At 46.5% G+C, this 15,147-nt stretch overlaps 1 protein-coding gene across 1 annotated transcript; it reads left to right on the top strand.

Moving 5' to 3' along the window:
- Nucleotides 1–7,133: 7,133 nt before the first annotated feature.
- LOC127193857 (procathepsin L) lies at nt 7,134–14,318 on the top strand. Its single transcript, XM_051151113.1, has 8 exons — nt 7,134–7,258; nt 8,169–8,305; nt 8,997–9,119; nt 9,247–9,390; nt 10,607–10,831; nt 11,038–11,200; nt 12,677–12,782; nt 13,913–14,318. Exons 2-8 carry the CDS (start codon nt 8,180–8,182, stop codon nt 14,013–14,015), a joined length of 990 nt encoding a protein of 329 aa, XP_051007070.1. The 5' UTR covers nt 7,134–7,258; nt 8,169–8,179; the 3' UTR covers nt 14,016–14,318.
- Nucleotides 14,319–15,147: the final 829 nt, after the last annotated feature.

Raw genomic sequence — 15,147 nt, forward strand, 5'->3', positions numbered from 1 at the left:
AAAACCCATTTAGGGAGCAGCAGCTGTTGTGGGGAGGCTGAAGGAGACACAAGGAGACAGTGGCTTAGCAAGATGCCCAAAGCTTTTTTTTTTTTTTTTTTTTGTATCTTGTGTGTGTGTGTGTGTGTGTGTGTGTGTGTGTGTGTGTGATTGTCATTCAAGCATGGTACCTAATTAGGCTTAAAAGCCTGACCTTGAATCCATCATAGGAAGATGCAGGGCTTTTGTCTCCCAGCCACACCCAGGAGGCACAGAGCAAAATGCCCTCTTGGAGTCTGGTGGGGCCGGAAGGTTTAGCCATCAGCCCAGACAGCATACTTTGTGCATGCTTCACCTACCTTTTCCTCCTTCCGGGATGACACCAGGTGAGCTGGCGTCTACATCAAAGTCAAGAGACTGGCCCAGAGGAGTCTAAGCCTTACTTCCTATGGCCCCAGAAATCACATCCTACTTCTCCCGGTGCCCTGCAGCATCCAGAGTTCAGTCTGCTAAGCATGTGATGAGGGATGAGGGCTGGCAGGAAGGTAGACAGCAAAAGCCCCAAAGCCTGGGGATACACACATACTACACACATGCACCTACACACACACACACAAAAGCAAATTCTGGAGCTCTGTCCCAAACCTACTGAGCAAGAAGATCCAGGGGTGGGTTCCAACTATCTGCTTCCCCAGGAAGTTTGAGAAACCACCACACCGTTGTTCCAAGAATGACAGGAGTATGTGTGAAGTGCTCAGAACTGTGCCTGAAGCTTCGGTGTTGCTCAGCTGTGACATCACCTGACTGAGCACTACCACAGCAAGAATCTCTTCTAGCCATGCTTTTATTGCCATGGTGCCAGGTTCTCACAGGTGGTGACGCTCTTCCCCTGAAACAACCCAGGTCAGGTGTGCGTGCACCTGACTGTCAGAGTACAACGCTCTTCACTGTCTTTACTATGAGCCATAATGAGACACAAGAAGATGGGGAGGGGGCGGGCAGTGCAAGTCCTTGGTGAATAAGAAAATGATTTACTAATTAAGTCTATTGTAATAAAGAGATGTTCAAGTCTAAACTGGAAACACTGCATAAAAAGGGCTGGGTGAGCACTGTTTTCCTAGGCAGAGATCATGGGATGGATGGTTGTGCAAAGAGTAAAGGTCATAGCAAAAATTTTTGGGTAGGGGTTTTGAGATGTACCAAGCCAACGGCTTGATAGGAGATGGGTCAGTGGGTATCAGCACTCATTATGAACCCCAGCAAACGGAGTTTAATTCCCAGAACCCACATGGTGGAGCAAGAGACACAGCTCTTGCAGTTTTCCTCTGACTCCCACATGCAGTACATGGCTTGAGTGCATATAGGCACACACACGTGTGTGCATGCATATACACACATAAAAATTTTTTTTCAAAACAGTGGGTCAGACATTGCAAGGAAAAGATGAGTGTAATAAAGCACACAAGGCACCGATTTGAGACTTAGTTGGGACAAAGAAGTGATAGCAGACAGGTGTAGTGGTGCACGCTTTCAATCCCAGCACTTGGGGAGGCAGAGGCAGGTGGATCTTTGAGTTCAAGGCCAACCTGGTCTACAAAGTGAGTCCAGGACAGCCAGGGATGTTACACAGAGAAACCCTGTCTCTGAAAAAAAAAAAAAGTGACAGTACAGAGCCTGGGACTTAAGAGCCCAAGTTAGGACAGCCTCAACTAATAGGGAGCACAGAGTGTTTTTCACGTATATTCAAAGACTCGCCCTGAGGCTGGGATTATGTTTGGTAGAGTTCTTGCCTAGCATGCGTGAAGCCTAGGGCTGGGTGTCTAATGCCAACATAACCCAAGCATGATGGCACATGCCTATCATCCAGGCACTTGGTAGTAGAGGCAAGAAGATCAGTGCAACATCACCCCTCTGCTCCATCTGGAGCTAGAGGCCAGCCTGAGACACCAGAGGCCCCTTCGAGGAAGAGAGGGAGAGACAGAGGGAGGGAGGAGACTTTTACTTAAGTCCCATGTGACAGAGGGAACCTAATTGCCCAAGATGTGAGTTGTTAATTCCTGGAACCAGAAACTTACCTTCTGCAGCCAAAGTCTTTGCACATGTGGTTAAGGATCTTAGGAAGGAGAGATTGTCTCTGATGAATGATTACCCGTGGGAGCCTCCGACGCAGTCACTCTGTCTGTGGTGGACAAAGAAAAAGATAGCGCACAGATAGGAGAAGACCCTGTTATCATAGAGATTAGAGTGGCCTGCGGCCGGGCCACCGAAGGAGCAGCATGGGTTGTTGACTCCTCGTTTTCAGCCCAGTGAGATCAGCTCAGACTCCTGACCTCTTCCGTATCTGAGAAAAAAATGAAGCCAGGTCTGGTCTGCCCAGTGTATGAGGGCAACAACTGCACATTGTGTCTTTGATTCTCGTTTTCTCTTGTGTCCCAGGCTGGCCTCAAGCTCCCTAGGTAACAGGAGATGGCATTGAATGCCTCATTCTCCTGCCTCCAGCCCCCAAGAGCTGAGATTCCAGGCATGTACCACCATGGCGGATGATCGTGTAGTGCTCAGGATGAAATCCAGGCTCCAAGCATGCTAGGCAAGCCCTCTACCAACTGAGCTACATGCCCAGTCTGGATAGTGATTTTGTTTGTTTGCTTGGTTGGTTTGGTTTGGTTTGGTTTTTCGAGACAGGGTTTCTCTGTGTAGCTTTGGCTGTTCCTGTCTTTGTAGACCAGGCTGGCCTCGAACTCACAAAGATCCGCCTGCCTCTGCCTCCCCGAGTGCTGGGATTGAAGGCGTGCGCCACCACTGCCCAGCTCTGTGTAGTGTTTTTAAAGAGCAGTTCTTGGCTTTGTGAATTTTAAAGTTTTTGAGGGTTGGTTACCTTGGGGACTGATATAAGTTTGGCATCACAGTCTTGCCTATCACTGCATTGAATGTGTTAGAGTTGGGTAAGTCAGCCAACTGCATTTTATCAAAGATGGAGGCAAGGCTTAGCCACATAACGAAAACATGACTGTCCTCATAATCAGCATTCATCAAGACTACTTTGCAAAGGTATAGAAATCAAAAAATAGGAAAGGGACAAGAAAGAGTGCCCAGTGGGTTAAAGCGTTAGCATGTTGGTGTACTTACATGTGTACCTATTAGTAATGGTTTTGTGTTCCTTTTCCTGATTACAACAATTTGCTTTGTTATTGGTGTGTATGGTATTTCTAAGTGCACTAAGAGGCTACAGGTAGTTATGAATAGACACTGGCTTAGAACAGTAGTGACCTCCACGCCTACTTAGTGTCTCTCTCCCCCACATCTCCTATGCTGGCTATTCTTCACCTTAAGTTTAGATTTGGGAACCATAAAATGACCTGATGCTTTCTCCAGTGCAACCACATCCCACACCAAAAGGCGAGGAGATGCCTTCTGTAGGACTCTGCTGCCAGGCTGTTGCTCAAGGTGCAAAGCTTGAAGGAGAGGCAGGTTTTTCCACTCTGTGCAATCTTGGGAGCCATGGCCCTAAGGCAGCTGTAAAACCCACGTGTTAAAATAACTCAGCTTGCTTGTGACAGGCTTAAGTAAATAAACACAATGGAACAACTAAGCAGCCACAGAACTCTGACCCACAGAAGAAAAGAAAACAATTGCCTGGGTGAATAGCTCTGAATAGACAACTTACTCAACAGCTAATGACTTCATTTTTTTTTTTTTTTTTTTCTCCCAGCCTGGACTAACAGGAGAACACCAGGCTTGTTCTCCAAACTCAAGCCCCCAAGTCAGTCACAAAGATGCTCCATTTCTCATTCTCCTCAGCCTCCAGTCAGGGCATACCCAAGTGGGTCCCCAACCGCATCCCAAAGCATCACCTTCTCTTTCATTGTCACCTTGCTATAGCAAGTTCTCAATCTGCTCCCCCACCTCACCGCACAGTTGGGTTCTTATTCCTATCCCTGAATGAGGGCTTTGAAAACGGTGATTATTGCCACCGAAAGGGATAACAAAAAATTTTTTAAATTTTTTTTTTTTGTGTGTGTGTGTGTGTGTCTTTTGTGACAAGGTTTTTTTGTAGCCTTTGGCTGGCCTAGAATTCACAGGGATCCACCTGCTTCTGGGATTAAAGGTGTGTGCTACTACCAACTGGCTATTAAAAATAAAAATAATATGCAGACATGGTGGCACACGCCTTTAATCCCAGCATTCGGGAGGCAGAGGCAGGCGGATCGTTGTGAGTTCGAGGCCAGCCTAGTCTACAAAGCAAGTCCAGGACAGCCAAGGCTAACACAAAGAGACTCTGTCTCGAATAACAAACAAATAAATAAATAAAAACAAAAATAATAGCCAGGCATGGTGGTACATGCTTTTAATCCCAGCACTCAGGAGGCAGAGACAGGTGGATCTCTGAGTTCCAGGCCAGCCAAGGCTAGTACACAGAGAAATTCTGTCTCAAAAAAAACAAAAAACAAGCAAAACAAAACCAAAAAAGGATTAGAGAGATGTCTCAGAGGTTAAGAGCACTGACTGCTCTTCCAGAGGTCTTGAGCTCAATTCCTAGCAACCACATGGTGGCTCACAACCATCTATAATGTAACCTGATGCCGTCTTCTTGCCTGCAGATGTACATGTAAACCACTGTATAAATAATAAATAAATAAAAATTTTAAAAGTGAAAATTAACAAAATTAATAATTTTAAAAAAATCATTAATTTGGGAGTAGGAAATTCTTTTTGTTAATCATCTAAACTTCTAGGTCTAGTTATGCTTGAGAGATTACAGCTTCTTTAAAGTAAAGGATGTGTATAAAAAGTTTAATAAAAAGTTTGATATTTTACAACATTTGTTGGTGGGGTTGGCGATAGGAGAGCACACCTTTAATCCCAGCACTCGGGAGGAAGAGGCAGGCGGATCTCTATGAGTTTGAGGCCAGCCTGGTCTACAAAGTGAGTCCAGGACAGCCAGGGTTGTTACACAGAGAAACATAGTCTTGAAAAACAAAACAAAACAACGGAAATAACAAAAGCAGAATATTGTGTTGGTGTGCAGGTGCCAACATCAGGTATGAGGCCCAAGGACAACTTTTTGATCTTTTTTCACCATATAGGTGTCTGAGATTGAACGCAGATCTTTAGGCTTGACTTCAGGTTTTTCAAGACAGAGTTTCTCTGTGTAACAACCCTGGCTGTCCTGGACTCACTTTGTAGACCAGGCTGGCCTGGAACTCACATCCATCTGCCTGCCTCTGCCTCTGCCTCTGCCTCTGCCTCCCGAGTGCCGGGATTAAAGGTGTGCACCATCACACCTGGCTTAAATTACTTAAAAAAAAAAAAAAACTCAGAAAATATTTTATTTTATTTATTTATTTAGATGGTTTTTTGTTTGTTTGTTTTTGGCTTCTTCAAGACAGGGTTTCTTTGTGTTGCCTCAGCTGTCCTGGACTCACTTTGTAGACCAGGCTGGCACCACTGCACCTGGCTACAGAAAATATTTTAAACTTTATTATAAAAAAATTGCGGGCTGGAGAGATGGCTCAGTGGTTAAGAGCGCCGCCTGCTCTTCCAAAGGTCCTGAGTTCAATTCCCAGCAACCACATGGTGGCTCATAACCATCTGTAATGTGATATGGCGCCCTCTTCTGGCTTGCAGGAGTACATGCAAGCAGAGCACTGTATACATGATAATAAATAAATAAATCTTTAAAAAAAAAATTGCAGCAGGGCATAGTGGCACACGCCTTTAATCCCAGCACTGGAGAGGCAGAGGGAGGTGGATCTCTGAGTTTGAGGCCTGGTTTACAAAGTGAGTCCAGGATAGTCAAGGCTACACAGAGAAACCTTGTCTTGAAGAGGGGAAAAAAAAAGACATTGTAAAAAAAAAAAAAAAAAAATCACATTTTGAAATTAACCAAGCTCTAAACAGAATAGCTAATAGAAAAAAAATTTTGTTTTTGTTTTTGCTTTTGTAGACAGGGTTTCTCTGTGTAGCCTTCCTTGACTGTTCTAGATGGAAAAAAAAATCTTATGTGACTAAGATTATTACTTTTCTGAACGATTTTTCTTAAATCTTACCTATGTCTGTGGATGTTTCCCTTTATCCAAATAATTTCTTCAAGCTACACAACTATAGCCTTCATATTAAATATCACTCCTCCCAAGCAAAGGAAGCTGGGAGAAGGAACTGAAGAGGACAGCATCAAGCTGTCTTGTGCAAGAGCAGGGGTGCACGCCTTTAATCCCAGCACTTGAGAGGTAGAGACAGGAGTATCTCGGTGAGTTTAAATCCAGCATAGTGAAACCCTGTAACTCCATCTCAAACACACACACACACACACACACACACACACACACACACACACACACACACACACATATTCCCAGCGAATTCATAAAATTCCAGAAGAATTTTAAGACTAAAGAAAACAATTCATAATGTAGGAAGGGAAAAACAGCTTCCATGGCCCTCACCCATTTTTTTTTTAAGCCTCCACTCCACACCGTCACCCCAACCCTGCCTACCACGAAAATAACTTCTAGAATGTTTAAGAGGAGAAAGGCTCCTAAGGAACAATCCGTGAATAGGTAAGGCAGGAAGTGCAGCATTAGGAGAAGCCACTTGCCGACCATGGTCTCATCTTTTTTTTTTTTTTTTTTTTTTCCTCTCCCGAAACAGGGTTTCTCTGTGTAGCTTTGGATGCCCTGGACTCGCTTTGTAGACCAGGCTGGCCTCGAACTCACATCGATCCTCTGCCTCCTGAGTGCTGGGATTAAAGGCGTGCGCCGCCACAGCCCTACTCATGGTCTCATCTTATTTCTAAATTTTAAGGAAGCGGGTCCAGACCCTGGAGAGGCGGCTGCCCTCGCCTCTGTCTTCTGCCACTTTGACCCTGCTTTGTCGTGAGTTAAGCAGAAACCACGGGATTATACAAACTCTACACCCTGCAGATTTGGATCCACAACTTTTGAGGCTAAAGGAAAAGTAGGATCAGGGTGGAAAGTGCGCCGCAGGCCTGTTTTCCTAAGCCATCTTACTGAGCCAAGGCAGCACCCGGACGCCAAACCTCCCCTTGCGGATCACCGCAACCGGGCAGGTTTGGACCTGCCGCGTCACGCGCCTGGAGTCCCGTAGGCTCCGCCCCGAGGCAGGCGCAGCCAATGAGGAGGCGGGGGCGGGCCCTGCTGGGGCCGCAGCCTGGAAGGCTTTAAAGCCCGAAGCCCCGCGCTGCTCCGGCAGATTCCCGGACCTCGGCGACCCCGGGGGGGATCGAGTTTGCAGGATTCGTGTTCGCAGCTGGCCGCCTCAGGTGAGTGGACCCCCCCACCCTCACCCCAACCCCGAGCCCGAACGCTGCGCCTACTGGGAAAGGAACGGGAAACCACAGCATCTGCAGCCCGAACTGGGGACCCCAGGATGGGCAGGACTTCCAGGGGTCGTCCCTCGGCCTTCCCGGAGTCACCAGCCTGTGTTGCGGAGCAGGGTCGTGGTTAAGTCACGTGATTCCTCGCCTGCCTGGACCCGAAGGGGCAACCCGACTCCCGCAAGCCAGTCACAGGGCCCAGGGCTCCCTGTGCCGCCATAACACTCGTAGGCGGTGGCTGCGAGGGCGGAACACGCCAAGCCCCTGGCCCGGCCCTGTTTGGCCCCTAAACGCGAACTGGGATCGCCTAGGGGAGGCATCGCCCTGAGCCTTCAGTTCTGTAAAGTCAGTCCGGACCGTCTGCAGCTGTGCATTACTTACTTCACTGCCTCAGGGGATTCCTGTATACACACTTGGGGTCACCTAATATTGTCAGTAAATGACCTGGCTCTAGATGTCCCCTTAAGATTCTGGGGCGTGCAATATCGGGAGACTCAGGACTATCTATCATGGCTCTACAATAATGGAAAAAGGTTTATCCTATCCCAGTTCCTATGCCACTTGCCTGGTAGGCTGTTTTCGTTTCAATAGCTGAACCCAGCAACATTCAAATATTTCTGGCTTGTTTTTCTCCACTCACACCCACACCTGTAAAGATGTTTCTACTCTGACAAAGTGGTTTTTAACTATTTAAATGAACTGGTTTGCTGCTGGGCTGATGGCTCATGACCGTAGTGCCTACACTGGAGAGATGGGGCCAAGTAAAAGTTTAAAGCCAGTTTGAACTACGTGACACCCTGTCCTTAAAGCAAACAAGGCTTCTGACATAGCCTCATGTCCTCTTTCCCTTCCCTAGGTGTTTGAACCATGAATCTTTTACTCCTCCTGGCTGCCCTCTGCTTGGGAACAGCCTTAGCCACTCCAAAATTTGATCAAACGTTTTCTACACAATGGCACCAGTGGAAGTCAACACACAGAAGACTGTATGGCACGGTTTGTGATGTTTATACGTTGTCTAAAGAGAATGGTCCTCTTTGCCCTTGGAAATGGTTGGTTTCGGTTGGTGGTTTTTTTTGTTTTGTTTTTCCAGACAGGCTTTTTCTCTCCCATAGCCGTGGCTACTCTGCTACTTGCTCTGTAGACTAGGCTGGCCTTGAACTCACAGAGATCCACCAGTCTCTGACTCCAAGTACTGGCATTATTAATGGGCCACCACCACCCAGCTTTTTCTTTTCTTTCCTTTTATTTGGTGGGAGGGGTGCTCAAGCCAAAGAGAGTAACCAGAGAGTAGCCTCCAGAAGCAGGCTTTTACAGGAGTAGCCCCTTCACACACCCGTTGTGAACACAGTAGAGCACAAATATCCCTTTGTGTGTCAGAGGGTGGAGCTATCCCTATTCCAGTAGGCCCAATTATGTTGGATTTTTGAAAAAATTTATTATATATAGTATATGTCTTATATACATATATAGATAGATAAATTTATATATATAATGTATACTATATATAAGTTTTGCTTGCACTTATGTCTGGGCATTATATGCATCCTGGAACTGGAGTTATGGAGGGTTTGACTCACTTGGGTGCTGGCTCCTCCACAAGAGCGAGTGGTCTTAACAGGGAGCTGTCTCTCCAGCCCTGTCCCTGAGTGCTAGGGTTAAAGGCATGTTCCGCATTGGCTTCTAGAACGAGGAGGAATGGAGGAGAGCCGTGTGGGAGAAGAACATGAAGATGATCCAGCTGCACAACGGGGAGTACAGCAGTGGGAAGCACGGCTTCACCATGAAGATGAACGCCTACGGTGACATGGTGCGTGTGGCGCAAGGCGAACCCCGTCCCTTCTCCTCCACTTTCTTCTCACAAAAGTACCTCACCTTGCAACTCTTTTTTTGTGTGTGTTTGTGTGTTCCTTTTTTTCCTCCCAATTTCCCGGAAGACCCATGAGGAGTTCAGGCAGGTGATGAATGGCTACCAGCACCAGAAGCGCAGGAAGGGGAAGATATTTCAGGAACCTCTGTTTAAGGTGCCCAAGTCTGTGGACTGGAGAGAAAAAGGTTGCGTGACTCCTGTGAAGAATCAGGTATGAGGGCTGGGAGAGGTCATGTTCGTACAAGCCGGAGGACTTGAGTTCGATCCCTAGAGTCCACCTGGAAGAGAGGTGGGGAGGGAGAAAGAATGTGTGTCACTGCCAGCGCGTAGGACGCGAGACAGGTTCCAGGGCCTTACTGGCTCACGAGCCTTGCTGAATCTGTGAGTCCCAGGTAAAAGAGAACTGCCAGGTGGTGGTGGCGCACGCCTTTAGTCCCAGGACTCAGGAGGCAGAGGCAGGTGGATCGCTGTGAGTTTGAGGCCAACCTAGTCTACAAAGTGAGTCCAGGACAGTCAAGGCAACACAAAGAAACTCTGTCTCAAACAAACAAAAAGTGAGAGAGCCTGTCTCAGAAAACTCTGGTGGCCTAACCCTTCCCTCCAAAAGAATCAGGTGTGACCATGCCAGGTTAATACCTCCCGTCTTCCATAGCAAAACCATGAAGGAACTGGAGTTTGCTTTCCTGTAATGTAGTGTGTGTGGCGTGCCAGTTCGTTATAATTACTCCTTGATAGTTTTATATACTCAGTCCCTGACATCCCTCTGACCCACACAACACACACGCACCATTACCCCCAACAAGTCTCTACCGCACCCTCCTGTCTTTTTTGTTTTGTAGCACATCCCGCCATGGGCATAGGTAGCAATCCACCTACCAGAGCAAAGGTGACTCAACAGTGGTGGCATCACTGAAGATGTTTCCCTTCCACCAGCAAGCTCCACTGGTGGTAGCTCCACTGGGAGGGGCCAGGCTTTCTGAGACTCTCTGTTCTCTGTGCTTTAGTCTTGAAGTCTGCTCCTTGGTATATTGCGCGTTCGGAGGGTGAATGAAACAGGGTCTCACTGTATAGCCCAGCCTGGCTTCAAACCCAGAATCCTCTTGCCTTCATACATCAAGTGGATTGTGGGCATAACATTGCCCCGCCCAGGTTCCTGTTTGCTGGTTTTGTTTTGTTTTGTTACATGTATGTAAATAGCCAGATGTTGGCGACACGGGCCTTTCATCAGACAGCACTCCAGAGGCAGAGGGAGGTGGATCTCTGAATTCAAGGCCGGCCTGGTCTAGAAGTCGAGTCTAGGACGGCCAAGGGCTGTTACACAGAGAAACCCTGTCTTGAAAAACCTAGGGAAAAAAGACAACAAAAAAGTATACATATACAAAATGCAATCTTTGTCTTATAAACCACTCACCTTTTTCTCTCTTTAGGGCCAGTGTGGTTCTTGTTGGGCTTTTAGCGCAAGTGGGTGCCTAGAAGGGCAGATGTTCCTTAAGACTGGCAAACTGATCTCGCTGAGTGAACAGAACCTTGTTGACTGTTCTCGTGATCAAGGCAATCAGGGCTGCAATGGAGGCCTGATGGACTATGCTTTCCAGTACATTAAGGAGAATGGAGGCCTGGAATCAGAGGACTCCTATCCCTATGAAGCAAAGGTAGGTAATTGGCTTGTTTCATCCCAGCTTCCTTTTCAGAAGCGGGAATGTTAGCAGATGTGGTTTCGGAGTTTGTATGTTAATGGGTAACTTAACAGCATTCTGTTTCAAGGGATGGCGCACCGTGAGCTGTAAGGCGCTGCCTATTTTCTTCTACTAGATGGTTCTAGAAGGTTGTAATCAAGTCTCTCCTTTAACTTCCAAAGGATGGATCCTGTAAGTACAAACCCGAGCTCGCTGTGGCTAATGACACAGGATTCGTGGACATCCTTCAGAACGAGAAGGCCCTCATGAAGGCTGTGGCAACCGTGGGGCCTATTTCTGTTGCTATGGATGCAAGCCATCCATCTATCCAGTTCTATAGCTCAGGTAATTGTCGCGGTTAGTGCCACCCTGACTTTGGCGATGATTGAATTATGTTGAGGGGAGGGGTGTGCACTCAGGTGCCTTCAGAGTCCTGTGTCATCAGATCCCTTGGAGCGGGACTAAAAGGCACTTGAAAGCCACTGAATATGAGTTCTTGAACCAAACTCAGATTCCCTGCCAGAGCAGTAAATACACTTAGCCACTGAGCCATCTCTGCAGCATGCTCCTCTTTTTAATATTTTAATGCATTTATTTGTGTGGTACCAGTGTGTCTGTGCTGTGCATGCATATGGAGACTGGAGGAAAAATTGTAGGAGTCATTTCTTTCCACTGTGTGGTCCCAGAATCAGGCTCAGGCTCAGGCTCTGACCTTTACCTGCTGAGCCATCTCAGCATCTGGAATATTTTTTAAGTACTGTGAATTACTCTAGATAGAACCTAGTTTGCCTAACTCTTCTCCAGCAGCTGGATCTTTTTCCAGAACAGTTTTTTACTGTCATAATGAGGACTTCAAAGAACCTGTGGTTCAGTTGTAGGGAGAAGTGGGGAGGAAGAAGGACCTTTGCCAAACAATGAGCCTTTTCTTTAAAGTCACGAGTAGCCAGGGCTATGGTTATTGGCATACCAGCTAGATAGAGCCATCATCATAGGATTGATTTATTTGTTTGTTTGTTTGTTTCTCCCGACAAGGTCTCTGTGTTAGCCTTAGCTATCCTGGGCTCGCTTTGTAGTTCAGGCTGTACTCGAACTCACAGCGATCCACCTGCCTCTGCCTCCTGAGTGCTGGGATAAAAGGTGTTGCGCCACCACACCCGGCTTTGGTTTTTTGTTTGTTTGTTTTAGACAGGGTTTCTCTGTGTAAGCCTTGGGCTGTCCTGGACTTGCTTTGTAGACCAGGCTGGCCTCGAACTCAAGAGATCTTCCTGCCTCTCTGCCTTCCGAGTTCTGGGATTGAAGGCATGTGCCACTACACCTGACCTAGATTTGTTTTTTGTTTTTGTTTTTGTTTTGTTTTGTTTTTAATGAGAGGAGTGAGGATGTAGCCCAGTTGATAGTGTTTCCCTCGCATATTCCAAGCCCTGCTTCGGGCTCAGCCCCACATGAACCAGGCACAGTGGTTCATTCCTACAATCTCAACACTCAGGAGGCAGAGGCAGGAGGATTAGCTTAAGCCCATCATTGGCTATGAAGCAAATTGGAGAGCAGCTTGGATTTCACTGTCACCTTGGCTGGCCTGGAATTCTATGTAGGCTAGGCTGGCCTTGAACTCAAAAAGAACTGCCTGCCTCCCAAGTGCTGAGATTAAGGTGCACACTACCGTACTCAACATAGCCACTCTGTTTTGTTTACTGGTGTCTTCTACAGAATTTGGGATCTGTGACATAACAGAATTTTGAGATAGTCTGATTGTGGGGCTGGGGTGGGTCTCTGTCCTGTGGTGACTGGAACCTCTCATTCAGTGTCATTTAACTCTGCCAGGCACCTACTATGAACCCAACTGTAGCAGCCAGGACCTCGACCATGGAGTTCTGGTGGTTGGCTATGGAGTTGATGACGACGGTGAATATTGGCTTGTCAAAAACAGGTAAAAGACTCTAAATGTTATATTTTAAATCGAGAAGAGAGTTCTTTAGGCGGAATCAATACTTAGATGCAAGGCCACAGGTATTTAAAATTTAAAATCCTGGAAGCCTTTCTCATTTAGCATGAAAGATTTGTCTTTTAAGAGTCTCAACTAGAAACTGGGCCTGGTGGTCCACACCTTTAATCCGAGAGTGCTGGTGGATCACTGTGAGTTCATGAGGCCAGCCTGGTCTAGGACAGCCAAGGCTACACAGAAAAACCCTGTCTGGAAAAAACAAAACAAAAAAATTTTTTTTGAAATAAGCTTATTAGAGAGACTTATCTGTATTTGTAACATTGAATTTCCACCTGGGTTTCCTTCTTTTTCTAATTTCCAACAAGAGATAGCCAACAGAAGTTATAGCTTGTCTATCTTCCTGTGTTATCTGTATTTTGCTGTCAGCTCTCAAAAGCCTTAAAGCCTGTCAAGATTAACTTTCACAACTAAATACCTCTCATTGAAATGTAGCATAACAGATGTGGAGACATAGTGTTCTATTGAAATCCCAGCTCGCCTCACTTTCCTCTTAAAAGTTAAAGAGGATGCTATGGCTGTGGCCCAGTTAGTAAAATGCTTGCCCAGAATATGCAGAACTCTGGGTTCAGCCCTCAGCTCCACATACAGCCTAGAGTGCTGGTGCCTGCCTACATCCCAACACTGGAGGTAGGAGGGTCAAGAATTCAAGGTTATGTACCTAGAGAGTTGGTGACGCCTGTGAACCTTGGCTACACAAAAGCCTGTTAATCTCAAAATAAGTGAGGGGCTGGGGCTGTCACTCAGTGGATAAAATACTTCCCAACTCAGTCATGAGGACCTATTTTGGGTCTCTGACAATCACATAAAAGCCATGTACTGGCAACACACAACTGTAGCTCCAGTTCAGGGCAGTGGGGCTATGAGCTTCAGTTTCTCCAGTGAGAAACCAAAAGAGGAGCTACAGGAAGGCACCAATGTCAGCTTCCAGTTCCCATGGTTAAAGGGGGAGTGTGCCTCTGTGTACTGAGTAGATCTGACAGCACTGAGGTAAGTGCAGTCCTGTTTTTAAGTATTAATTATTAAACCATCCTCATATTTCCTTGAATCTCTTTCAGCTGGGGACAAGAATGGGGTATGGAAGGCTACATCAAAATAGCCAGGAACAAGAACAACCACTGTGGACTGGCCACTGCGGCCAGCTACCCCACCGTGGCTTGATGGACAGTGGTAATTAAAGACGTATGGACACTACGAGCAAAGGAATTTATCTTAAAACTGACCAAACCCCTATTGACTGAGACCATGGTACTTGAATCATTGAAGATCCGAGTCATGATTTGAATTCTATGACATTTTTACATAGGTTAATTGTTACCATTACTTAAAACTCCTGTTAAAAACAGCTTTATAATATTGAGCACTCGTTGCCTAATTCTGAGTCTGGAATATGTGTTTTATAAAGGATGTATAACGGTTTCTTTACCTTTGAAAAATAAATTTTTGTTCAGTGTGTATAGGTAGGACATTTGTGTGATTGTTGACAAATGTTTGGGACTAAAGACTGGCTTGAGGTGTCCTACCACAGGAAAAAAGGTGTGTTCTGGAGCCTTCTGCTTTTAAGAGTTAGCTTTTGAGATCATTGTTTTTTGGGGGGGTGTGTGTACATGGTAGATATAGCATAGCCTGGTGGCGCATGCTTTAATCCCAGCACTCTGGGAGGCAGAGGTAGGGTAGATCACAGTGAGTTCAAGGTCAGCCTGGTCTACAAAGCGAGCCCAGGATAGCCAAGGCTACACAGAGAAACCCTGTCTGGAAAAACCAAAAGAAAGAAAAAAACAAGTTGGTCCTAGATCAGGTTGTCAGGCTTGGCCACAAGCGCCTTTTACCACTCAGCCATCTTGCCAGCCCCACTGGTTTTAAGTGGTTTTATTGTTTTACCCAGTCTCAAGTTTTGTTGTTTGTTTTTGGTTTTTTGGTATTTTTGAGACAGGGTTTCTCCATGTAGCCCTGGCTGTCCTAGACTCACTTTGTAGACCAGGCTGGCCTTGAACTCACAGAGATCCACCTGCCTCTGCCTCCCGAGTGCTGGTGCGAGTACTGGTGCGCCACCACGCCCAGCAGTCTCAAGTCTTATATCTGGCAAAACTTGACAAATGCAGTAGAACCTTCCTAATGCTGTGACCCTTCAGTGCAGTTCCTTATGTTGTGATAACCCCCGTCCCCAGCCAAAAAGTTGTCTTTGCTACTTTATAACTGTAATCTTGCCACTATCAATGAATCATAATGTAAATATTTTGGGGGGCTAGAGGCTTGCCAAAGGAGTCACAACCCACAAGTTGGGAACCACTCT

Source organism: Acomys russatus, chromosome 9 (genome assembly GCF_903995435.1).
Source record: "Acomys russatus chromosome 9, mAcoRus1.1, whole genome shotgun sequence".
Lineage (NCBI taxonomy): Eukaryota > Metazoa > Chordata > Mammalia > Rodentia > Muridae > Acomys > Acomys russatus.

Bases quoted from the DNA above. Each gene is read 5' to 3' on its own strand.
- LOC127193857 (XM_051151113.1), top strand. From the start codon at position 8,180: ATGAATCTTTTACTCCTCCTGGCTGCCCTCTGCTTGGGAACAGCCTTA. The intron at 9,391-10,606 runs GTATGAGGGCTG...TTCTCTCTTTAG, and splicing joins TGACTCCTGTGAAGAATCAG to GGCCAGTGTGGTTCTTGTTG. The intron at 11,201-12,676 runs GTAATTGTCGCG...TAACTCTGCCAG, and splicing joins TATCCAGTTCTATAGCTCAG to GCACCTACTATGAACCCAAC.